The 26,697-nt window shown below is 40.2% G+C and overlaps 2 protein-coding genes across 4 annotated transcripts in view; one reads left to right on the top strand and one right to left on the bottom strand.

Annotated features, from left to right (window-relative positions):
- LOC121623745 (ATP-binding cassette sub-family D member 3) overlaps positions 1–24,593 on the top strand; it is a 41,142-nt gene extending 16,549 nt beyond the window's left edge. For 2 of the 3 annotated variants that reach the window (XM_041961171.1, XM_041961169.1), the window contains exons 9-23: positions 3,510–3,652; positions 3,738–3,807; positions 4,395–4,464; positions 5,268–5,365; positions 10,793–10,884; positions 14,164–14,255; positions 14,370–14,442; positions 14,540–14,603; positions 15,212–15,289; positions 15,417–15,482; positions 15,871–15,960; positions 16,060–16,179; positions 20,571–20,675; positions 21,358–21,414; positions 21,952–24,592. In XM_041961171.1, the coding sequence (XP_041817105.1) occupies positions 3,510–3,652; positions 3,738–3,807; positions 4,395–4,464; positions 5,268–5,365; positions 10,793–10,884; positions 14,164–14,255; positions 14,370–14,442; positions 14,540–14,603; positions 15,212–15,289; positions 15,417–15,482; positions 15,871–15,960; positions 16,060–16,179; positions 20,571–20,675; positions 21,358–21,414; positions 21,952–22,029 (1,296 nt within the window). In that variant the 3' untranslated portion in view covers positions 22,030–24,592. Of the gene's footprint in view, positions 1–3,509; positions 3,653–3,737; positions 3,808–4,394; positions 4,465–5,267; positions 5,366–10,792; positions 10,885–14,163; positions 14,256–14,369; positions 14,443–14,539; positions 14,604–15,211; positions 15,290–15,416; positions 15,483–15,870; positions 15,961–16,059; positions 16,180–20,570; positions 20,676–21,357; positions 21,415–21,951 lie in introns of all 3 variants that reach the window. The other variant, XM_041961170.1, reaches the window with a different exon arrangement.
- Positions 24,594–26,365: 1,772 nt separating this feature from the next.
- cubn (cubilin (intrinsic factor-cobalamin receptor)) overlaps positions 26,366–26,697 on the bottom strand; it is a 144,549-nt gene continuing 144,217 nt past the window's right edge. The window contains exon 67 of the mRNA XM_041961353.1: positions 26,366–26,469. Coding sequence (XP_041817287.1) covers positions 26,366–26,469 — 104 coding nt within the window. The remainder of the gene's footprint in view (positions 26,470–26,697) is intronic.

Below are 26,697 nucleotides of genomic sequence, written 5' to 3'. Positions count from 1 at the left end.
GCCACTCTTCCATAAAGGCCAGATATGTGTAGTGCACCACTAATTGTTGTCCTGTGGACAGATTCCCCCACCTGAGCTGTGGATCTCTGCAGCTCCTCCAGGGTTACCATGGGCCTCTTGGCTGCATCTCTGATCAGTGCTCTCCTTGTTTGGCATGTAAGTTTAGGTGGACGGCCATGTCTTTGTAGGTTTGCAGTTGTGCCATACTCTTTCCATTTCTGGATGATGGATTGAACAGTGCTCTGCAAGATGTTCAAAGCTGGGGAAATATTTTTATAACCTAACCCTGCTTTAAACTTCTCCACAGCTATATCCCTGACCTGTCTGGTGTGTTCCTTGGACTTCATGATGCTATTTGCTGACTAATGTCCTCTTAACAAACCTCTGAGGCCATCACAGAAGAGCTGTATTTATACTAAGGTTAGATTACACACAGGTGGACTCTATTTAATCATTAGGTCAACATTTGATCATTCAGCAATCATCAGGTAACTTCTGAAGGCAACTGGTTGCACTCAGAGAAAAGGAGGCTGAATACTTTTGCATGCCACACTTTTCAGTTTGTTTGTAAAATTATTAATGTGTGTTGCTTTGTATTGGTCTTTCACATACAATGCCAAAAAATATATATTTGTTTGTGGTCTGAATGTGGCAAAATGTGGAAAAGTTCAAGGGGTATGATTACTTTTTCAAGCCACTGTAAATGTGGTAAATGGGCAGTGGTAGCCAGAGACCTCCCCAGCCTTCGCACAGTCCTCACACAACATCACCCTTAGCCTGCCCCTGCCCTCTGGAGTTTTGTGCATCGTGGGAAGTCCTAAGGGTAGACCCCTTGGTTGATTCAACAGTGACCAAGGGGTATCGCTTACAGTTTATGAGTGCCCCTTTTGTGATAAGGTTGCCTGTGTTTTCAATCATTACAGACCCTCAGCACAAAAAGGCTTTGTGCTTGGAGATCTGCACTCTCCTGTGTTGAAGAAATCCTTCTTGTAGATTTGAGAGTTGCTAATTCTCTTAAGAATTACAAACACGGTGTGATGAATCAGAGTGTTCACCTTTTATTTATGACAGAACAAAGGAAGACAAGTTGCTGCACTCATAAAATGCAAATGACAAGATTGACAATTCCCTCGAGGCCTTCCTCATTCCAGCATCTCTTCAAGTGTGTTTTTTTTTTTGTATTCACTTTATTGATCCCAAACTGGGAAATTCTTGTCTGCATTTCATCCTTCACTGTTTTTGAAACACACACATGCAACATGCAGTGAAACACACAGGAGCAGTGGGCTGCCGCATCAGGCGCCCGGGGAGCATATAGGGGGTTAAGTGCCTTGCTCAAGCCCCCATTTTAATTTAATTTTTTAAAATTTTATTCACTTTGTTTTTATAGGTGTTATCTGTCAGTCAGCCTTTTGTGACCCTCACCTAACAATCTAACAACTGTGGTGCAGAGAGTGTTAAAAGAGCCTACAAAGAGCTTATCACACATTCCGCCCTTGACGTGTGACACATGTCTCCCCTGTTGAATTTGGAGTCATGCATAGTCCTCAATTTTTTTTCTAGAATATAACCAAGAGCTATTTCATGTTTTAGCAAAGTTGGTCTGTGTGACTTATCTCCAGCCAAATACTGAAAACCTTTATAGGTTCATTAGCGAAAGCAGACTAAGTTGAATAAGTGATGTTATGTGGTCAGCTAAGAATGTAACAACATACCGAGGTAATAAGCCAATGCCACATTTTTCACCCAAGGATATATGCCAATGGTAAGAGGCAAGTGTATAAAACTGTGCCATGTCTCTTTTCTGAATATGGCAATGGTCTAAAGGTTGTTTTAAATTTATAGGGAATAACTCTAAATTAGTAATTGTAATTTTCTGTTCACAACATACCATGTATGGTGAGACATCTAAAACCACTTACGTGTGTTGTCATTCATGTGTAAATGACCAGCAAAATACTGCACTAAAGTCTCAACTGGATCAAAGCAAGGGCAAGGTCTCACCTCAAGTTGGAAAAGAGGGTGCCAGTTAGCTGGAGGATTCTGAATACCTAAAATAATGGTGTTGGGGCCATAAAACCTATTTTTTATCTACCCAATGAAAGAGCACCAACTATTTTTTGGGATACAACTATCAAACAGTTCATCCACGTCAAAGTCTGTATCCCCAAGGTTTCCACTCTGTTTCTTCAAACAGTTGTCTTTTTCTTCTGATGAACTGTTCGTTGCTGAAAGTCGTGAGCCTGTGTTCCTCCTGGGTGTCCTGACAATACCACTTTCGTCTTCTGCGTGTCCTTGCATTCTTGATGCTAGCTTTGTGATATCATTCTTCTGTAAAGGAGTAGATGTAGGTGTATCAGTATAAATGAAATCAGTTTGGACTGGTGATTGCAAATGAAGGAGTGAGTGGTATGGCTGGTGGTATTTGTGAGGGTTTTCAGAGCCTATTGTCACTGGGTCTTGAAGTTGTAGGAGAAACCACCTCGTCACTCATCTGACGACCAGGATTGGACTCAAACACAATGATCATTAAACTTCAGCCAACATCTTACAGCGGCATTCCTCATCACTGTCCCGTAGATCATTTCGTCATCTCGTTGTTGGAGGAGGCATCACTGGGAAAAGGTTTGCACTGGGATGCATGAATCCATGTCCTTCGAGGGCAGAACCTTTGAGTTCTTTGTTCTTCCTTTCAGCATTTCACTATCCCCATGTACCTTCAACTGATGTATGGATGATAACAATGATACAGGAGAGGCAAGAATCCCTCAAACTGTACCTCTCTCATTTTCTGTTGGGAACCAAAGTCACTTGGAGGCTTTGTTTAAACCTCTTGGGTCTTATTGCACCATCAGTACAAGTAGTGCCATTGGCTCTTTTACACATGCATCTGGTACAGAGATATCTCTTGCACCTGGGGCTATAACCACAGAGACACCCGCAAGCCACGGTGCTGGTCAACAATTTCTGTCAGTCAGGCGCCATCGTAGATAGTAGTAAAAGTAGGGACTAGTCAGTCTACTCTTTTAAATCAGAGTTCTTTTAAATCGAGAGGAGCATACTAGTGTATGACACGACCCCTGTCTGCCATACAAACTTAAGCTTAAAATGTCCTGAAAAAGTCTTGAAAGGTGATCTCTAGGCAAGAGTGAGAAACTTGATTTTCCTGGTGGTGAAAAGTGCACTCCCTTTGATACAGCGCAAACAGCTCTCCTCAGCTCTTGATGTTTCGAAACTCGACAGCTGAGATCCATAACATAAGCAGCGAGCTTAAGGGGAATTTGGGATTTGGAATGTGCTGTCTTGCACTGTAGCGCTGGGACTGAACCTTCAAAATGAATTCATGTTGTAGAAGGATGAGCAACATATATTTTCTCTGTTGGTTTTTAACAAGGTTCTTCCATTTTTTAAAGTTATTTTAAGTGTCACATTGGTAAAGACAGTCACCACGCATCCTACTGTATAAGTGCTAAACAGTGACTTTTGTCTACCTCCCTTCCCCTACCCAGGGCCCAGCCATCATGATGGCTTACCTGCTGATCTCAGGGCTGTTCCTGACCAGACTGAGGAGGCCCATTGGTAAGATGACAGTCACAGAGCAGCGCTACGAGGGAGAGTACCGCTACATCAATTCTCGCCTCATCACTAATAGGTTAGCATACCAGCAACTCCTCAAAACCTATATCTGTACAACTGTTTACTACAACACTACACTGATGTTTTTTCTTAATCTTTAGTGAGGAGATTGCCTTCTACAATGGGAACATGAGGGAAAAACAGACCATTCATGGCACATTCAAGAAACTGGTGAGTAACAGTTCAGCAGTGCAATGTCATTAGTTAGTTAGAATTAGTTAAAATTGTCAATTGTAATGACAGCCACAATCCCTTATTGGTGCGGATGGGTTTGGTCAGTAATGTGTTCCGTTGCACCTGTAAGCACATGGATGTCATGGAGGACGCCTGTATATCAGTGCACCATGGTGAGAATTTGAACCACTGTAGGTGAGCAAAAACAAGACTTTGTATTTTACTACAACAGATTGGTTATCATCCAGGACGAAATCAACAGCAACAGCTACGTTGAATGCTTTTATCAACTTTGAAAACAGCTGACAACATTATGTTGTCCAGTAGAGATGAAAATATACAACAGTAGCTCTGGCTACATCAGCTGCATGGGGAAAGAGACCGCAGTGTGTTGTGCATAGAAACACCAACTTTTTCTTTTTGAAAGGAATGGACATAAATAGGCAAACTTTTTAATGGGCTCAAATATGTTTCGACGAGTTGCCCAAAATTCACTCTGCACAGGGGAAACATAGTTTTATGCAAGTCCTCACTACAGTGTGCTTTCCCAGCTTCAGAAAGTGCATATTTATTTTGTCTTCCAGGTGGACCACTTGCATAACTTCATCTTCTTTCGCTTTTCCATGGGATTTGTGGACAGCATAATTGCCAAGTGTAAGTAAATATATTACTAACTATAATGGACAATGTAAAATAAGACCATATTCCTGATATTTATTTGACTTTCTGTACAAAGTGTTAGTGGTAAAAAACTGACCAAAAAGAGACAAGAAATGTGCAACATTTGTGATGAGATTATGCAATTCTTTTATTAATACTAATAAAATACCATTGTTGAATGACCTCTAAGCATATATTGGTGTTAGGGAGGGCTAACTTTACATGAACAGTAGATGGCAGTATGGTCATGTGCTACACTATACAAAAAAAAGTCTACAAATCAGACCTAGTATGTGTAATAAGGATGGGAATCATTTTCCCTTTAATAGGATCCTTGGCTGGCTATTATTACCTTTGTTTCAGAGAAAAAAACTGTCTGTCTTAATTACAACATGTATTGATAGGCACTGTTGGTATGCAAGCAGATTTACCGTCATTGTCTTATCTACCGAATCCTTCCAGTTGTTGGTCCAGCAAAGGCTGGTTGGCAGGATTCGGAGTGTGAATGTCTGTAATGAGTCTGTGAGTGAACAAGTTCACACCTTGGTGATGCTTCCAGTTCTTTTGACATTATCTTCTCTCAGGAAGCAGTCAATATCACCTTTATCAGATGAAAGGTCTTCTTGCTCTGCCATTGTGAAATGAAACTCATTTTCAGCTGGAATTCTATAGAATGTGTAAATACAAGCAGTAGAATGTTTGTGTGAACCATAAATGTGAAATGAGGTCCACTCAAAAACAAGTTATTTTGTGTGCTTATTCTCCTCCTTGTATGTCTACACACTGTTCCTCTGCAGACCTGGCCACTGTGGTGGGCTACCTGGTGGTTAGCCGGCCATTCCTAAACCTCTCACACCCCCGGCACCTGTATAGCTCACACTCTGAGCTGCTGGAGGTCAGAGAATGCATGCACGCATGCACAAACACACACACAAACACAAACAAAAACCCCATTTATACCTGGTATGAAAATGCAGTCTGTATCCAGATACGTTCTCTGTATAATAAGCAATCTGATCTTGCCTTGGTGTTTACACCTGGTATTTTTAATACAATCTTGTTGTCCTTATTGAGATTGGATTTCTGTCCTCCAGAGCAAAACCTGCACATGAGCAATCTGAGGTGGTGGCAAATCAGCCCCAGATGCAGTACCTTAAAAACATCTGAGTTTTGTGAGTAGTTGAGTTAGAGAAAACTTTATAAACGTAACTAAATGCTGTTAACAAAAAATTCTTTATTATTTGTCCCCTTTTGTAAATTCCGTTATGTTATGCTTTACTTTGGTTGGTTTGGGCTATGACTAGAAAAATTACCTATATTGTTAACAACAGATCAGCTGTTGTGTAGCCTCTGATGTCAGCAAATTGTACGGATTGCATTTACAGGTACCGAACAACCAAACACATTGCAAGCCAGACTATCTTTACATTCGGAACACGATTCATAAAAACCTTGCATCAACATGTGTTTATCCATATCCAGATGACGTTTCCAGATACAGATCACATTTTAGTTCCAGGTTTAAATGGGGTCATAGAGCTTTGAGTCCACCCAAGTAAGAGAGATTCACCTGCTTTGTCACATGGTTATCGGTGGCAAATTGAAAGCACAGTCAAAGCACAAATAGAAATGCTTTAGGGCATTCAATCGTTCGCAACTGGACCTCGTCAGTTTGTCTTAGAAGACGTTTCGCCTCTCATCCGAGCAGGCTTCATCAGTTCGTACGCAACCAGACTAGATAGGACAGCTCTAGTCCAATGCAATGATGTTAGGTTCAAGTATTTATCCCCTGAGTGAGACCAACCCACAAAAACAAGAACGGTATCACTCTATTGTGAGGCAAACGATCCCCCCATTAAGGCGGGGTGGGGTGCAACCCTTTGGTGTCAACGACAGTCGTTAGCCTCGTTAGTGTCCCATTGTTGTCATTGGGAGGCTCCTTGAGCCATGTGTGAATGGCTTTGTTGTTTGTTTTCAGAGGCTAAATCTTTGAATCTCTTAGGGAGAGATGAAAGGACAGCATTGTATGTGGGAGATAGGTGGTGTCTAAGACCTCCCCCTCTGTTCAGAGATGGTTTTTCAACCCTGACATAGATAGCTTCTCTTACCCCTCTTTCAAACCATCTGTCTTCTCTGTCCAGAATATGCACATTTTTATCCTCAAAGGAGTGTGCTTTCTCCTTGAGATGCAGGTAAACAGCTGAGTCCAGCCCTGAAGAGTTAGCCCTTCTGTGTTGTGCCATGCGTCTGCTCAGTGGCTGTTTGGTTTCCCCAATATACAAGTCTGTGCATTCCTCACTGCACTGGACTGCATACACCAGGTTGTTCTTCTGAGTGTGAGGTGTCCGGTCTTTAGGGTGCACCAGCCTTTGTCTGAGAGTGTTCCCGGGTTTGAAATGTACCGGGATGTTGTGTTTGTTGAAAATTCGCCTGAGCTTCTCTGATACACCAGACACATATGGAATGACGATGTTATGTCGTCTGTCCCTCTTTTCTTCCTCTGTCACCCTGTTCTTTCTGGAAGCAGCTGAACTTTTCACAAAAGACCAGCTGGGATAACCACAGGTTTTGAGGGCCCCTCTCAGGTGTTTGTGTTCCTTGTCCCTTGCCTGTTGGCTGGTTGGAACATATGCCAGTTACTGGAACTCTGCCTAAAAACCACCTATTTTCAATTTAGGGGAAGGTTTTACAGGCAAAAACATGGATGTGCGATGGGCTCACCAGTATCCCCCATTGTGGCTAATCTTTACATGGAGAACATGGAAAGAACGGCTCTGAACTCTTTCAAGGGAACAACACCAAGTCATTGGTACAGATATGTGGATGACACTTGGGTAAAAATCCAAAGCCAAGAAGTGCAAGCCTTCACCGAGCACATTAACTCAGTGGACAAGAACATCAAATTCACTCGAGAGGATGTCAAGGACATGAGTTTGCCTTTTTTGGACTGTGATGTCCACATTGGAGAGAACAGGCACCTCCATATTGGGGTTTACAGAAAACCTACTCACACAGACCAATACCTCCTTTTTGACTCACATCACTCACTGGAACACAAACTAGGTGTTATCAGAACTCTACAACACAGAGCTGATAATGTTCCAACCAGCCAACAGGCAAGGGACAAGGAACACAAACACCTGAGAGGGGCCCTCAAAACCTGTGGTTATCCCAGCTGGTCTTTTGTGAAAAGTTCAGCTGCTTCCAGAAAGAACAGGGTGACAGAGGAAGAAAAGAGGGACAGACGACATAACATCGTCATTCCATATGTGTCTGGTGTATCAGAGAAGCTCAGGCGAATTTTCAACAAACACAACATCCCGGTACATTTCAAACCCGGGAACACTCTCAGACAAAGGCTGGTGCACCCTAAAGACCGGACACCTCACACTCAGAAGAACAACCTGGTGTATGCAGTCCAGTGCAGTGAGGAATGCACAGACTTGTATATTGGGGAAACCAAACAGCCACTGAGCAGACGCATGGCACAACACAGAAGGGCTAACTCTTCAGGGCTGGACTCAGCTGTTTACCTGCATCTCAAGGAGAAAGCACACTCCTTTGAGGATAAAAATGTGCATATTCTGGACAGAGAAGACAGATGGTTTGAAAGAGGGGTAAGAGAAGCTATCTATGTCAAGGTTGAAAAACCATCTCTGAACAGAGGGGGAGGTCTTAGACACCACCTATCTCCCACATACAATGCTGTCCTTTCATCTCTCCCTAAGAGATTCAAAGATTTAGCCTCTGAAAACAAACAACAAAGCCATTCACACATGGCTCAAGGAGCCTCCCAATGACAACAATGGGACACTAACGAGGCTAACGACTGTCGTTGACACCAAAGGGTTGCACCCCACCCCGCCTTAATGGGGGGATCGTTTGCCTCACAATAGAGTGATACCGTTCTTGTTTTTGTGGGTTGGTCTCACTCAGGGGATAAATACTTGAACCTAACATCATTGCATTGGACTAGAGCTGTCCTATCTAGTCTGGTTGCGTACGAACTGATGAAGCCTGCTCGGATGAGAGGCGAAACGTCTTCTAAGACAAACTGACGAGGTCCAGTTTACAAAGCTTACAATGACCTGGATGAATGAGAATATTCACAGGCACAAATAGAAATGCATTTCTTGGGGAGAGATTTCCAGTTTTGTGAAATGAAATGTATGAAAACCTTGTTTTGATAATAATAATCATAGCTTATTCCAGTGACCCCACCTTAAAATGAAGAAACAACAATAGCTCCCTGGTTCAAAACATATACAGTGGATATAAAAAGTCTATACACTCCTGTTCAAATGCCAGGTTTTTGTGATGCAAAAAAAATAACACCAAGATAAATAATTTCACAACTTTTTCCACATTTAATTTGACCTATAACCTGTACAACACAATTGAAAAACAAAATGTGCACACCCTCTTATAACTGGGGATGTGACTGTGTTAAGATTTAATCAGTTACATTCAAACTCATGTTAAATTGGAGTCAGCACACACCTATCACCCCAAATAAAGTTCAGCTGTTCTAGTAGGCTTTTCCTGACATTGTTGTAGCCCATCTTCCAGCACAAGAGAGCTTCCAAAGCATCAGAGGGATCTCAGTAAGGTGAAGGGTACAAAAATATTTCCAAAATCTACAATTAAATATGCCATGGCACACAGTGAAGTCATCGGTCATCATCAAATGGAGAAAATATTGCACAACAGTGACATTACCAAGAACAGGACATCCGTCCAAAATTGATAAGAAGAGAAGAAAACTGGTCAGGGAGGCTGTGAAGAGGCCGACAGCAACATTGAAGAAGCTGCAGGAATTTCTTACAAATACTGGCTGTGTGGCACATGTGACAACAATCTCCCGTCTTCTTCATATGTCTGGCCTATGGAGTAGGGTGGCAAGACGGAGGCCTTATCTTATGAATAAAAACATCCAAGCCTGGCTTCATTTCGCAAAAACACATTTAAAATCTCCCAACCACATGTGGGAAAATGCGTTATGGTCCGATGAAACCAAGTTTGAACTTGATTCCAAAAGGTATATTTGGCATAAAAACAACACTGCTCATCACCAAAAGAAAACCATACCTACAGTGAAGCATGGTGGTGGCAGCCTCATGCGTTGGGCCTGTTTTTTTTCAGCTGGAACTGGGGTCTTAGTCAGGGTGGAGGGAATTATGAACAGTTCCAAATACCAGTCAGCGTTGGACAAAACCGTCGGGCTTCTTTTAGAAAGCTGAAGATGAAGAGGAACTTTATCTTTCAGCACGACAATGACCCAAAGCACACATCCAAATCAACAAAAGAATTACTTCAATAGAATGGCCCAGCCAGAGTCCAGACGTGAATCCGATCGAACATCTGTTGGGTGATCAGAAGAGAGCTGTGCACAGGAGATGCCCTCGCAATCTGTCAGATTTGGAGCGGTTTTGCAAAGAAGGCGTCCTCATACGCTTTCCAAACTCTGTCGAAGCAATGGTTATGTCTCAGGTGGCTGATCAGGTTTGAAGTATAAAAGCTCGTCCTTTATCCCCCTCCTCGTGGAACTCGCTTGGAACATTTGTTACAAATAAACAGCAAACTGTCTTCTTCGGAAACTTTGAAGAAGTCTGACCTCGTTTTCGTAAGCATGCTGTGCTGCATGCTGCATTCAGTGTGTAACGTAAAGTCCTCTGTTCCCTCATTTGCTAGTCGTTTTTTCAATCTTTTTAAGTTCATGTTTCTATTTTTTTTATGTGTAACGTGGAAAAATACTAATACGAATATCAATTCAAGTCAGCAACTACCAATATTCTGACAGAGTTAACGAGTTGTTTTCTGGCATGAGGGGGTATTCTTGATTTTTCCCAGTGAGAGTTTTTCTGATTATGCAGACGTCTTGAACACAGCATTCACTGGAGGCCAGTCGGGTCTCATAGTGGGAGCGAGGCACTGCCGTGCTGACAAAAATATGTTATCGTGGCTATTTGTCGTGATATCGGACTTATCAGAATGAAACCATAATTTCCTCTTATAGTTATCGTGCACGCCTAATTTTAAGTTTTTTTATTTTTTATTTTTCCCCTTTAAATGTTTCAGTTTGTTTTTCAATAGCGTTGTACAGGTTGTAGGTCACATTAAAAGTGGAAGAAGTTTTAAAAATTATTTATCTTGGTGTCATTTTTTTCCATCACAAAACCTGGCATTTGAACAGGGATGTGTAGACTTTTTATATCCAGTGTACATATACATATGCAAGTGTAGTTTGCTTTTAAAATACTTTTTACTGATGTTTTGCGGCTGTGAGGTTTAACTTAAGTGATTGGACCTGTGTGGCCTGTAGGATTACTACCAGAGTGGGAGGATGCTCCTGAGAATGTCCCAAGCCCTGGGCAGGATTGTCCTGGCTGGCCGAGAGATGGCCCGCCTGTCTGGGTGAGTGTTGTAGAATATTACAAAATGGTGAACATATTATCAAAAAACAAAGTCCCGTGTCTGAATGTCCTGATGGCATTTAGTGGCCTGTTAAAACTATTGGAGTAGCCACTTCAGTGGGATTAAAAAAAACTTTAATAAACTTCATCTTTCTTTGAAGTGTTTTGAAAGTCCTTGGCAGGTCACTTCCTTCAGAAGGTATCCATTGAGCAAAGAAACCTCCAAAAGATGTCAATTTAATGTCTTTGTTGACCATTCAGTCAGAGCCAGAATTAGTTTTTGAAATGTACTGTGTAAACATCCTTTTAACGCTCACTATTGGTGTCATTTGGTCATCAACAGTGAAAATTAAAGTCTTTTTAAACATCCATTTTAAACGCATTTTCAATCTTCCCTATTGAAGTCCAAATTATATCCTTACAGGATTCAAATTACTTTTCACTTCAGGCATCTTTTTGACATCCAAAGAAAAGGTTTGTACAGTTCAAAAATTGAAGTTTTCAAAATTTTTCCCATTCCATATGTCTGCTCTGCACCCCATTTAAACTGTACTTCTTCAATTGTAAACAAGGCCAGAGTCCCAGCTGCATGAGTTAAACAAAAACAATTGTTAATATAAGAAGACAAATGTATTCTCATTTGTATGTAGGTTTGAAATTCTTTGAACTTCATTAATTGTTACTCCTTAATGTGAAGTGCCAATACAGCATAGACCCATGATGAGTGGTGGGGTACATGGCAGCTGACATATGACGTAAAGACTGAGTGTGAAGACGGTCTCTGTTCAGTCACATAGCTTTATCGTAGAAAGGGGTAAGACTACAATAGATGGTGGCCTTGGGTTACAAAATAGTAGTAATGAATTAAGAGAACCTCCATAGCTCTGCCACTCCATAATAAAAAGTGTACCATCAGACACAGCCCTAATGTGATGCTGGCTTTGAGTCAAATTGTCTCTTGGTCATCTTTGACAGGTGAATGTACTTTACGGCTGAGAGACGAGTATCAGACGAGATCTCTACTTGGTTTTTGTGATGCTAAGATAGGAAAGTTCCCACATGCTGCGCTGCTCAAAGGCAGTATGAGACAATTTAGCCACTTTGCTAATGGTTTCCCTCACTTGCGTCTCTCTATGCATCCCTGATGGGAGGGACTAAGACGCAAGAAAACCACACAAGGAGAGAATAATCGAGGAAATCTCTTAAGAAAATTGAGACGTCCTGTCCTCTTAAGCGTCACATGAAGCGATATCTGTGTCTGATGACGGCGGCACAGCTGAATCTACTGCACCGTTATATTCAAGTCATGGAAACATTATTTCACTCAGATAACAAGCAACGTATATGGTTTATATATCAGCGACAGTTCCTCAAACATAACGTGGCAACCACGTGAAGGCTTGTAATCATAACGTCAAAGTTTCCGACACGTTAAGTTTGATAAATGACAGAGTGCTGTAGTCTATATGATCAATATAGACTACAGGAAATGACAATTAAGAGAATTGAGATGTACCCCTTGAATCGCCGCTTGCGGCCACATTTGTAGTTGCGTAGGTTGTTACTTATTTCACTCTGTTAATTCTACTTAATTCTCCATATTATTTTAGTATTTACTCACTACATACTTTAAACTGCTCACTTTGCTTTCCCCGACTCCTCTAAAGTCTGTGTGTGGGGAAACATGTTTTTGTGAGTGACAGAGCGAGAGCAAGGCGCACAGCTCCAAAAATATAAAATCAACATGCGGCGGGCAATGCTGATTTTGTATCCTGATGTCACATATATTAAATGTATAGGAAACCCTGCAGTGTCCTCAAGTACATTTTGATACCAGTATGTGTCACATTTACATGTATCTGTATTCAGGTCAAAATAATTTGTTAAAACTTCAATTTCTTACTCTAAAAAAGAAAAAAAAAATATCAGGGAAAAGAGGGGGGATCACTCAACTGGACAGACACACATGCAACAGATGTTGTGCGTAAATAACAGACACATATAGATAGATAGACCTATCTATATGATCTATCTAGACCTATCTAGATAGATCTATCTCTTTTCCCTGATAAATTTTTATTTATTGATTTTATTTTATTTACTTTACTAATCTCAAACTGGGAAATTATTCTCTGCTTTTAACCTATCACTGATTCACTGAAACACACACATGCACCATGCAACATGCAGTGAGACACACAGGAGCAGTGGGCTGCATTCAAGCGCCCGGGGAGCATATTTGGGGGTGCCTTGCTCAAGGGCACTAATTGAGCCAACCTCTAGGCGGGCGTTTGCATGCTATACAGATTGTAAAAATTGTGAAGTTAGTAATTTGCTGTATCAGGCTATATTATTAAAATTGTCTTCACTCAGAAGGTAGAGAATGCCTGCTAGGTAGCATAGTATTCATGAGCAGTGATCACAGTTCTTATTTATTCAGTTTTCAGAATACCTATATAGTGAATTTGGCTGCATTAAAACACAGTGTGGTGATCACACAGAGATTTAAAGGGCTGTCTCCCTCCCTTGCATTCCCACACCCCCTCTAGCTACAAAAAAATAACTTTCTATGCATGTGTGAAGACAAAGTCTGTAACAAATGAAGTACGATCATTTTTAGTCAACTGGCAATATATAAAGGCATTTATACAATGGAGGAAAAAGTAATCAACACATTAACTTTTTTTTTTTCATTTAATTCCCCAATGCAGCTAGTCATAGGGAACTGAGACCAAACATTTGTGTTAACTCAAAACTACACAAAAAAGAAATTTTAACATTCCAATCTATAAAATAAGTTGTGCAATAAAATGGAATGACACAGAAAAAATTGTGTTGAGCATGCTAACTGAAATGTATTTATTACTTGGTGGAGAAGCCTTTGTTTGCAATTACAGCTTTAAAGCACTTCCTGAACAAAAAACTAATCAGTCCCCGTGTTCAAATGAGATTTTGGCCCATTCTTTAAATCTTGAAGGTTCCGAGGGGAAGGCTGGTGAATCTTGATCTTCTGCTTCCAGGTCTTTCTAGAGCTCTTTCCCAGTGTTGATGAAGTGATGTTCCTTCTGCTTGTGGATAATGGCCCCAGTTGTGTTCATAGGGACATTTAGGAGTTGAGAAATCCATTGGTAACCTGTACCATTGCTATGTTGCTTAACAATGTTGTTAGCTCTTTTCTCTACCCATATTTTTTTAAACTGTGTTCAGTACATACTGCGAATTTAACTGATTAATTCAATAGTTTGTCTAATATTTAAATTAATGTGCCTGTCCCTCACAGATTCACAGCTCGCATCACAGAACTGATGAAAGTGCTAAAGGAGCTGAATTCTGGCAAATATGAACGCACAATGGTCTCCCAGCAGGAGAAGGGTACATATGACTCCTACCCACCAAGAAATATGTCACAGAGATGAGTTCTCATCTCAGATTACTGGAGCTGTGCAGCAAAACAGCTGAACTGATTTTTGGTTTACTTCATTCCAGAATCAGACGCTGCAGAGAAACTCATACTGGTACCTGGAAGTGGTCGAATTATCAACAGAGATAACATCATCAAGTAGGTCTCATATTCTGCACTTGAATATACACGAAATAATTTTTATTTCTGTTTTTTTCATGAGCTTATTTTTAAAGCAGCTATTTGTTTTTTGCAGATTTGACCATACCCCACTAGCAACACCTAATGGAGACATCTTGATCAGTGACCTTACATTTGAGGTAAAGCTCTGATCTTTCATTGCTGTATCTCAGCCAGATGGGCAAACTACAGTATGATTGGCCAAATTAATAATTGCAATGAATTTGTTTCAAAAACTCAGTTGAATTTGTTTCTACATTTTTTAATCATATGAACATATGCATTTTTGCAAGTATGAGTTAAAATGAATGAATCAAAAAGGATTGCATTTATGAAGCACTTTTTAAGTATACCCATCAGTCAAAGTGACAACACATGCCAGCATTCACCCATACATGTAAAGAGACATACACCAGTGGCAGAGGCTGGCATTTAATGTGCCAACCTGCTCATCAGGAGAGATATAAAGCTTTTTCTCTTAAATGCTTTACAGATGTTTTCTAATGCTGACTCATCCATTCACACACACACACGCACACACACACACACATACTGTGAACAATTTGGGGTTCAGTATCTTGCCCAAGGACCTCCAGCATGCAGACTGAAGACAGGGCCAGAGATCGAACCACCAACCTGATTAGTGGTCAACCCACTAAAGTATATTGTCAGCTACAGCCATCCCAATTAATGAAGTGTGTATTGGTTATATTGTATTCCAACATGTCAGTGTTTTTGTCCTCTGAAGGTGAGGTCTGGCACTAATGTTCTTGTGTGTGGACCAAATGGCTGTGGAAAAAGCTCTCTGTTCAGAGTGCTCGGGGAGGTGAGAAACTTTTCAGTTAAGCGGCTAAACGGAATGCCCAGTTAATCAATTTTGTCTGTAATGTACATATGTTCTATATATGTTTTTTTTCCCCTGATATATAAAGCAATTACATGTTTTTTTTAAGCTGTGGCCTCTGTTTGGTGGAAACTTGACAAAACCTGAGAGAGGCAAGCTCTTCTATGTTCCACAGGTAAAACTCCTCTGTAGGTCATGTTTTCTCTTGCACCAGCTGTGTTCCAGTTGTGACTTTTAGCAGCAGCTTTGTTTACACTAAGGCAAATTTAGCTAGACACAGCCAAAATTGTTCTCAGCAGAGTGATCCAGGAGTTATAACGCCTAGAGAGATGTCAGCTTTTGAGGGTCAGATATCAATATAACGAGTCAATACACCAAGTTGTGACAAATATATGTACTGCAACTGAACATTTACTCATAAATAATAACCAAGATCACCAAGATACTTAAATGCTTACGGGTAGCACTATCATAATTATGTTCAGTGACTTCAAACTAAATTTAGAAAACAACTACAATGTAAAAATTGGAGGAATTCATGCAATTGTTTTGTGGTTGTCCAGAGACCCTACATGACTCTGGGTTCTCTGAGGGACCAGGTAATTTACCCTGACACCTATGACGAACAGAGGAGGAGAGGCATCTCTGATCAGGTGGGACAAAACACACACCCACACTTTCACCTCCACTGTCTGTGTGTATTTCTAATTTTACCGTATACTGTACCTTGTCTTGCTGTATCTTTTGTCCAGGTGTTGAAGGAATACCTGGACAATGTTCAGCTTGGTCACATCCTGGACAGGGAGGGCTCCTGGGACTCAGTCCAGGACTGGATGGACGTCCTCAGTGGAGGAGAGAAGCAGAGAATGGCTGTAAGGACTCACTCACTTCCTGTTAACAGGCTGTGCCGAAAACATGACTCAATGAAGCATTTACATTACTAAAAACACCAAGTCAGACATTTTGTAAACTGATTATCCTGCTAAGGGTGGAGGGGCCTAGGTCATACTCATCCCCACAGCTAAAGTGGTGTTGCAGATTCACTGAACCCTCCCATCTTAAGACTGTGTGAGGGAACCTAGACAGTCATGTGGAGAACATGCAGCTCCACACAGAAAGTTAAAATTGAATGCAGCTGGCAGGACCTTCTCGCTGTGAGGTGATAGTGTGAACTACTGAGTCACTGTTCTACTCCCAACAATTATAACAAATTACAGATAATACTAAATATTGTACTATATATAACATGTTTGTGTGTGGGGAAACAAATCTTAAATCCAAAAATGAGAGACATTTAGAGCTTTAAGTCTAGCTTTTCTTTTTTTTTTTTTTTTGAATGTTTTATTTTTTTTTAAACAAGAGGTGAGGAGATTAGTCAGAGTCAGTATCGTTGAACTATGGAAGCCCATAAGGGCTAATATTAAAATGAAAACGCAAACTTGAAAATGAAAAAAAAAAAAAGGACTTTATTCCATCGGAGCTGCTACAGAGCCCACCACCACCACCCCCACTGCTGCCAAGGAGACGGAGGAGGCACCGTAAACACAAGCGGGGCAAGAGAGCCGGCTTGTCTGCTAGGCTACAAGCTAACACTCACAGACCGGCTCTCCCCAGTCTCTTCCTCACTAACACTAGGTCTCTCGCCAACAAAATCAACAAGGTCTGTCTAAGGATAGTCTCTTGCCGGATGGATAGCTGTGTTACCATTGTCACACAGAACAAAGCCAACCACCAGGAGAGTACAGATATGGACTGAGGAGGCCTCCTCTGCACTTCAGGACTGCTTTGAGCTTACAGACTGGACTGTGTTCAGTGAAGAGGCAGACCTAGAGGAGTCTACATCATCTGTATTGTCCTATGTTCAGTTCTGCACTGATTCTGTCCTCCCAGTCAAGACCATCACAGTGTTTTCCCAACCAGAAACCAACGCCCCCCTCCTCATGGATGGAGAAGTGGTGGAGCATGTGGACAACATCATGTTCCTGGGCCTCCACATCACATCTGATCTCTCCTGGTCCATGAACACCTCCCGCCTGGTGAAGAAGGCACAACAAAGACTCTTCTTCCTCAGGAAACTGAAACGGGCTGGACTCTCCTCTTGGTTGCTCGTCAACTTCTACAGGGCCACAATTGAAAGCATCCTCTGCCTTAGTGTGACAGTGTGGTATGCCAACTGCACAGCACAGGAGAGGAAACAACTGGCACGGGTGGTTAAAACTGCACAGGGCATCGTGGGCTGCCCCCTTCCTGACTTAGACTATATATATGAAGGCCGGGTCAGGAAGAGGGCAAGATCCATCGCCACGGACCCCAGCCACCCGGGCTACAGACTGTTTGTACCGCTTCCATCAGGAAAGCGGTACAGGAACATCCACACCACCACCAACAGACTGAGGGACAGCTTCTTCCCCAGAGCTGTCAGAGCTATCACCCCCAGCAGCCCCTCACTGGAATGAGAGACTGTGAGAACTGTAAACCACTGCACACTGCACTTTACACCTACACCTTCTCCTGCACCTTCTGTGTACTTAACATTTAAGTACACACACATATACCTTGTCAGCTGCATTTCAGTATATACATTTTAGTATATTCTCAGCTATTCTTATTATATTTTATTGTCTTAGTATATTTTTATTTCTGGTACATTCTTACATGTCAGTCTGTTTAAGTTGTTAAGTTGTGGATATAATTTCATTACAAGAATAGCAACAGGTTGAAGGCCTTCTGATTTACTTCTTGAAACAGCACAGTGTTATCAAACCACAATTTGGCTCTGATAGTGTCCATATACAGTGCAGACTGAACAGAAAAGAAGAAGTATTTTGTTTTACTTTCTTTTCTCATGAATTAACCTGAAGGACTCAAGCCCTGTGGAGCTGGTACATCATGGCCAAGGCCTGGTGTGGTTGGTCATTTTGGTCAACCAGACTTGTCAGTTTTGGGGTGGGAGGGCAGTGGAATGGAATGGAATTTTTCACTGGAATGGAATTTAGGGATCTAACGATAAATTGAATCTTGCGATATCACAATAGAAATATGGCTCCATGCCATCGTGGGACTGTGACCCTATCCACCGTGATGTTAGTTATTTACTGTCCTAATCATAATAGGCAAGAATCCAACTCCCATCAGCTTCTAGAGCCAATGTGTGGCAGCATTTTGGTTTTCCCAGTTCAAGAACTGACAATGGCGAAAGGGAAACTGACAAACGCAAAACAACTTGCAAATACTGCCAGACAGCAGTCAACTAAACTACAGGAAACACATCAAACACAAGAAGCCATTTGGCACATCACCTTTAAGAAAAGCTGAAATCACAACAACAACAAAGCTTCAACAACAAAACTTGAAAGAAGTATGTGGAGCCCCACTTCCCCATTAGTCCCACAGCTGAAGAATTTACAAGATGCATTGGTGAATATATAGCCAAAGACTGTTTTCTGTGATCGACAACGATGAATTTCAGAGGTTGCTAAACACATTGGTGCCAAAGTTTACAATTCCATCAAGACCAAACTTCAGTCGCACAGTGATATCAGCTCTGTACCGGGAGACAGAAGTAACACAGAGCCTCAAAGAAACAGAGTGCATCTCAATAACCACAGGTGGGTGGACTTGACAAGCTACTCAGAGATATATTACAGTCACAGCTCTTGTTATGACCACAGAATGGGAAATGAAAAGACAAGGCCTCTTTTCCAGTCACACACTGGACTCAACATAGCTGATCTTTTGAAATCTGCTGTTGTGGAGTAGGAACTTGACATGCTAACAATCATCACGGTATTGCTGTCATTACAGACAATCACAAAAAACTGGATGTAGTGGTGACAGAGGCTGGACTGTCCCCACACACAGAGTTTTGCCCACACTGTAAACCACGCTTCACAAGCAGGTTTGAACATAGGCAGCTGTTAACCTGCCAGTACATAAACTGATCATGATTGTGGTCGTGTGATGGAACAGCTCTTTTTTTATTATTATTTTATAAAAGGACTTCTGCATACTGTTGAAATGGTTTTTTTTTAAAATTATACATGGTTCAATCATTCATTACCAAAGACAATTCATGCCAATCTTTTTGCAAATGCTTAGGTCATGGCTGTCGACTGTCGAAAAAAGGGAAGCAGAAGCGTTTTAAGTTAAAAACTAATTATATATAAATAAAAATTGTGTACACACTAATTTATTAATAAAAAGCGTTTCTTCAACTTTTTTTTTCTTTCTTTCTTTCTTGTAAATATTGAATGGTGGACTTTTTATCAAGGTATTATCGGTCTGTGAGTTTTTTCTGTTGTTATATCCCTAATGGAATTCTAATTCTGTGGTTCAGTCAGTGCAACTTCGGCTCATAAGAACTCGTGCATGCGATGACAAGTTAGTTTCTGTTGCTTTGTGGTGTGTATAGCTATATCGCTAGCACAGTGTTTTTTTAGGATAAGACGATGAAAATGACAATTCACAACGGCTGGCTAGCGAGTTGTATCGGAGCTCTCATAGAGCGCTCGATACAAGTCAGGTGCATTTCAAGTTCGTTCTATATTAACATCACATGTTTCTCAGGCTATTTTTGAACATCTCCAGTGCCAACATCAAAACTAGTGATATTGGTAAATATTCTCAAGTACTGTCACTTTCTCTTATGTAATCAGTATCAGTAGCATCATATTGCAGTTCTGAGGTATATCCGGCATAGTCAGTGATGGGTGGGCAGGACCCCTCAGGAATTTTGATACTTTAAATATAATCTCTCTGGTGTTATGGGTTGCTGATTTGGAAAAGACTCTAGTGATGTTTAGCGTAGCCGCAGCCTACATTAGCCTGAGTCTTCTATTTTTAATATATATTTGATTTGAAAACCTAAACTCTGTCTCAGTATAGGGTAAGTGCATACACTATAGCAGTATAGGTAATGCAAGGTGTTCCAATGTAATGTTTTGCGTGGCTTCTTGCAATATTTTCAGCCACACAGGGATAGATGGAGATGGATGGATAGATTGAATAGTTTTGACATACCTGCACTCGACACTCAGAGTTTTATGAAGTTTTCTCTATTCATGCAGTGTTTCACCTTTTATTTATTTTTTATTTTATTTTATTTTTTTTTTTACCCCCAACCGGTTTGTATCCATGGAAATGCTGAAATTTATGGTTAGGTGTTATACATATGTTAGCATTTTTCCACTGCTTTTTGTAGTGATTCTGTTTTCGATGTTAAACTCATCATGATGAGTGTGTCTGTTTCTATTTGTGTATGTAGATGGCCAGACTGTTCTACCACAAGCCCCAGTTTGCCATTCTGGATGAGTGCACCAGTGCAGTGAGTGTAGATGTGGAGGATTACATCTACAGCCACTGCAGAACGGTACTATTCAATCACACATCATACACACAACCATGGTACATCTAGAAAAACAAGGTTTGCATCTGGCCTCACCCTTGTCAGTGAGCAACAAGAAATGACTAACATGTTATCTGCCATCAGATTATTTATAACCTCTTGTTGTTTTACTTATTATCTGCTGTTGCATAAGGATTGGCTGTCTGTTATTGTTCAGTGAAGCCAACAGACAAAGCAAAATGTCTGTTGCAGAACAGGTCACAGAGTGAAACAAAAATCAACAGTCAAAGTCTTCATTTTTCCACCAGCTTCTCTATTGGGAGTAACTAGTAATAATTTGTCAATAAAAAATGGCTTCAGGGAGAACTGGTAAATAATGTTGTGGAAGCACTTTCAAACAATCTACAGTGTTGTAAACCATGTTGAGAAGGCAGAAAATTAGCAAAAACATGTTGGTCTTTAAAATGCTGTTTTTCCTAAACCCGGTTGCCCTTCTTGAACACTGCACTGTCTCCTTCCAGTCTTAAAAATCTTTACCATTTGTAATCATCTTTGTGATGATTCAATTGTCTCAGGATCAGTGCAGTAATAACTGATTAATATTGCAGTGACTCACATGCTGCAAATGTGGGCACATTTTTTAAGGTTTTTAACTTATTGAACTGGTATTGAGTCTAGCACCACTTCTGTTTTCTTTATTCCACAGGTGGGCATCACCTTGTTCACAGTGTCTCACAGAAAGTCTCTGTGGAAGCACCACGAAGTAAGGACTGAATGTCATCTGTGTTCTGATAACTTTAAATGAAATCCTCAAATTTCTGCAGCCACATTTACTCTTCTTTTTTGTCACAAAACTTTCACAGATTTAGTTTTTAGTTTCATGTATAGTGTACAGCAAAGGTGATGAAATATTTTTTAGATAGCAGGCCAAGCAGCACAATGCTCACCCTGTTTCTTCATTCTCATTCTGTACATTTCAATGTTCTATACCCCATTGCTGTCAGCTAGCGAAGCTGGCTAAGCCATTGCTTTATTCCTTCTGTATATTCTATGTTCTCTAGAAAGTTCTTTTGTGTTTAACATTTTATCTATTAGCACTAGACACACTATACAGAGACTGACTAAGCATTTCACTGTATAGTATGATTGTGTATATGACAAATACAGTTAGCACAAATTTTTGCCTGACAGATATGCATTGACAGATTTCACTGTGTCAGCTAATTTGGACTTGATGTCTTTTTTCTTTCTGTGTTTCTTACTGACTCAGTTTTCTGTTTTCATTTCTGTTCTTTTTAAGTATTATCTCCACATGGACGGGAGGGGGAACTACGAGTTCAAGCCCATCACAGAGGAAACTGTGGAGTTTGGCTCATAACAGACTGCTGACATTAGCCACAAATGCACTGCTCGAATAAAACCAGTCCATTAATTCTTTGCACTCAAGACAGAAGTTATAGCTAAAACTAGAAAATATTTTAAATAATTTGTTTTCTGTTATTTAAAGCATCATTAGTCTAATCATATATTTCTTCGGTGTGATTATAAAAAACCTGTACTTTATATTGCCATCTTCTAGGTTGTGTTTACACATGTAAGAGATGTCTGAGTGAAGGTGCAAGTATACTATATTCTGTTTTAATCATCTCTACACATGTGATCATAGCTTGTAACAGTAACAGAGGTTAGCCTGTGCCCATGAGCTTGATACCACAGTGGTCTTTGAGGCATCGTGTCTCACAATGAACTGTGTCCTGCACAGAATACTGTATGCATGCTTCGCTGATGTCCACTGACACTGGTGATGCTCCCGGCTGCCTTGTACGTTTCTTATTAAAACTCTCCACAGCTGACAGAATTTGACAGCAACTGAGGCTTGCAATCATGATATCTTAAAATAACAATAGTAATGCAGTAAAAGAGTAAGTCTTTTTATTGTGACTGTAATTCCCAGTGAAACTGTTAATTATGTCATCACTTCCAAGCTGTTAGCATATGATTACAACATACTTATCCAGGAAAAATGGTGTTTAAAAATTGTCATGTGAGTCTACTTGCTTCCTCTGTCATTCTTGCTGTCCCTGTTCCTGGCTCTTTTTCTTGACGCAAATTACTGTACAAGCCACTTAAATACTGTATTCCATGAAGTAAGGAAAGTTGTTTTTCTGAGATAATAAGACATGGAAATCGTTGTGATGAGAAAACAAGTCTGATTATCTTTACCATATATCAAATCAGTATCTTTGGAAAATGGGCTTTAAAGTTAAACTAGAAAGACACTATATGAGCACCAATTGTTGTCAAGGTTAAGGAAAAATGACGTGATCACATGATAAGACCACAGCTGCTCTCTGTCTCTGTAGCTTTAGGACCAACAATGCTCACTGGAACCGAATTAACTTTTTCAAAGACAGCTCCATACTGAGCTGCTTTAGGTTTTGAAGTGCAGACAGGTAGACATGACAGTAAGCCTCTTGTGTAAAATCTGAGTATTCTCATGGAAAGACAGCTCTTTAGCGTGTGACTGAGGGTCCTGCAAGGTAGCCCTAATCCATGATCATCCTACCTACATGTCACTGTCTTTTGCGGCTGTCAAAGGGAACAAGAACATATCAGTCACTCAGGCATTCAGTAGTGACTATTCAATAGTGTTGAAAACATGAACTCACTAGAGGGAAAATTGTCTCCTAAGAGACCCTAAGAAAATCTTAAACATGACTGTTATGGTGACTGATGCTAGGAAGACCTCTGAGGAATGTTCAAAATATAAGATCAGTTATGTAACAAATTTGTGTGCGTGATTTCTAGCAAAGAACCCTGAAGTATGATGGTCCTGCATTACTGCTAGCTGCCAGGGTGCTGGGCTTGAGGCCTGGTCACACCAACATTGAAATATTCACACTTTGGAACAAGATCAGGTCATTGTTCAACTACGACAAACACTATCAAGCTGTTGTGGAAATACTGAGCTTTGTGGGGAACCAAATGGAAGAGCATACAAAAAGTAGGAAGCTATAAGATATTAACCATGTTGCATCATCAAATTTTATATAACCTTCCTCTACAATAGACGTTCTGGTACTGCATGGTCAGCAGCTGATTCAAAAAACTGCCTTTAATGAATTTTGCTGTGCCACTTTGATCTGACCAGGTTTAAAGATACAAGGTCATGGACTGACTAATGATTAAACATTTAATATTTAACAAGAAAGCTGTAACAAAGAGGGATCACTTCAACATTTATTTTCAATTCCAACAGTTCATGAATTTGTTTGCCAAACATCATTTTTTGCCTTTTTATCCCCTGAAGGTTTATTTTAGGGAAAAGTTGTGAGATTGTAATCGTTGGAATCAACTCTATTTTGCTCTTGGGGTTGAGCTGTAGTTGAGAGACATAACACAGTAAGGAAACAACACAATGCAATTTTATTTTATAAGTTAAAAATCTTCAGCTCCAGTCACATGCTTGTTGTCCACCCATGTGTAATATTCCCTAGTTGCTGAGTTGCATTCTACTGTTTTTCCCTTGGCCTGTGGATCCATGGTGCCTGAATTATGAAGACATGGGGTCTGTACAGAACAACAGAATCATTATTATTAAGCATTTTTCTTATTATAATCTGACTACTAACCATGCCATTTATGTAATTCTATTAAAATGTAATGTATATTTCTTTGGTGGTGGGATTTGAAATTCTTTACTTTTGGATGATTACGTTAATCACAGATTTTACGTGAGCTCTGAGACAAAGGGGATACGAGCTAAAGTGCAATGATGGCTTCTGTCAGTTGATCACTGGTACAATATGCAGAGCCTTTCCTGGCCTTTCTGCCATTATTCAACACCTCTCTGTTCTGTCGCACTAATATTCTGTATCTTTATTTTGAAAATATAAGGAGCCTCAGCAATACTCATTGTTTTATACATATAATGATACTGTTATAATCTCAGTCTGCATTAAAAAAAAAAAAGAAGACTGAGTAATTAGTTGCTGCTTGATTTTTTCTTTTGCGTGAATGAGGTAAGAACTGTGTAGAAGATAAACTAAAATTTTGTAGTCAAGATGAGGCTTCCCCTGTTGATTACATTATATGTCCAAGGTTACTGTCCTGTGACTACAGGAGTCTGGACTTCCCAAAAAAGACTGTTAGTGCTGGAATGTAAGCATTTAGTAAGGTATATTTCAAACAGAAATGTTTCTTATATTTTCAGTGAAAGTCATTAAATATCAGATCATTGAAGATAAGATAAAAACTTCATTATCCCACACCAGGGAAATTAAATTGTTACAGACGGCAAAGAAAGAGACACACAGAAAGATCAAAAAGACAATACGAAAAGATACAGAATAAGCTATACTTATTTATATGTACATTATATAAAGAGTATAAGAATACTATTCATAAAAGTCATAAAAATGCTATTGCCATATTGAATTGCGCATTAGTCAGTTACGGACAATAAATTTAGTGTTTTGTACTATTATACTGTAGAAAAATATGTAACAGTAAAACTATGAAATATTGCACAGGATGTTTGGATAGATGAAATGAAGGTTTTAGATGTTGTGATGTGAAACAACATCAACACAGTTCTATGTTGATGATGCTGGAGTCTGACAGCTGTTGCAATGAAGGACCTGTGGTAACGTAAAATCAGCAACAGGATGGATGCAGCGGTCTGTTGCTGAAGGAGCTGCTTAAGGCCCCCACTGTGTCATGTAGTGCAAGTGTTGAACAGTGTCCTACACATTCAGTGTTATCAGTCATCTTAGCAGATGAAGACATCTGTGTTTCACTTCAGTCCACCTTAAATTAGCTCAAGACCAGAGAAGGTGGTGGTGTTTTTGGATCTTGTTTATATACGGTTTCCTCTTTGCATGGTCAAGTTTCAACTTACATTTGTGAATGCATCAATGAACTGTATTCCCAGACAATGGTTTTTGGAAGTGTTCCTCGGCCTGTGCAGTGATGTCTGAGGGCCCAAAGATCTCTGGGATGCTCTATTTTAATACTCAATCATATTACTACTGTTAACTGTTGCCAGTTAACCTAATTCACTGTGAGATGTTCCACCAGGTTTCTTTTAGCATTTCACAGCTTTTCCAGTCTTTTGTTGTCACTGTCACAACTTTTTGGAAATGTGTTGCTCTCATCAAATTCTAAATGAGGACATCATTTTCAAAAAACAATGACTTCTGCCAGTTTTTTTTAAGTTAATCCTTTTATTTTCCCAGCCATTTTTCACACTCCTTCAGTTGCTTCTAAATTATGACAGCTATTTAGTTTAGCTCCCAGCCATTGGTCAACCAGTAGAGTTATCCTCCCATCCCAAAGCTGGCAGCACTGTGAGCATCATGTCCCTTGATTTCTCCAGTGCCTTGACTTGATGTTGTCTGGATCATGATGAACATGATCCAGACAACAACAACACTGGACGGACAATGCTTGTTCGTCCAGCGTTTGTCTCTGAGCAGGTCAGCTGTAGAACTCTGGTTTAAAATTAATATGATAAAAGTAAAATTAACATCTTAAAGACAAATGACTAGCCACCTTGTACTTCATTGATTATTTATTTAATATGACAATATATATTTATTATTCATATTGATTAAAAAAAAATAATGCACAGTAGGTGTTTACCTTTTAACATGATTAGGAAATCAGTCAGCAATTGTTTGTGTGTGTATGTGTGTGTGAAGAAGGCCATTCTTTCAGCTGCTCCAGGTGAGTCTGAACCCCGAAGGCAGGGTGGTATACTGGGCTTGGAAAACGATGTAGACTTGATGGGAGGAGGCTGTGAATGGAGCAATGGTGGCTCCCTGAATAAACAGACAGAGGAGAAACAAATAACATATTTGTACACTGAAACAACCAATCAATCCTTATAGACTCAATATACAGAGATATGTATGCTGTCTATTAGATGCTATAATGCAGGGCTGGCCCACTTTCTAGAGGTGAGGTATATACCCTCACCTTTAGTGTATTAAAGTTAGAAAAATCAATTCAAAGTTGGTCAAATATGCAATATTGTTAAATATGA

The sequence above is a fragment of the Chelmon rostratus genome, chromosome 20, assembly GCF_017976325.1.
Source record: "Chelmon rostratus isolate fCheRos1 chromosome 20, fCheRos1.pri, whole genome shotgun sequence".
NCBI lineage: Eukaryota > Metazoa > Chordata > Actinopteri > Chaetodontiformes > Chaetodontidae > Chelmon > Chelmon rostratus.
Note: the sequence above shows the minus strand (reverse complement) of the source record. Positions and strands in the feature narration are given on the sequence as shown.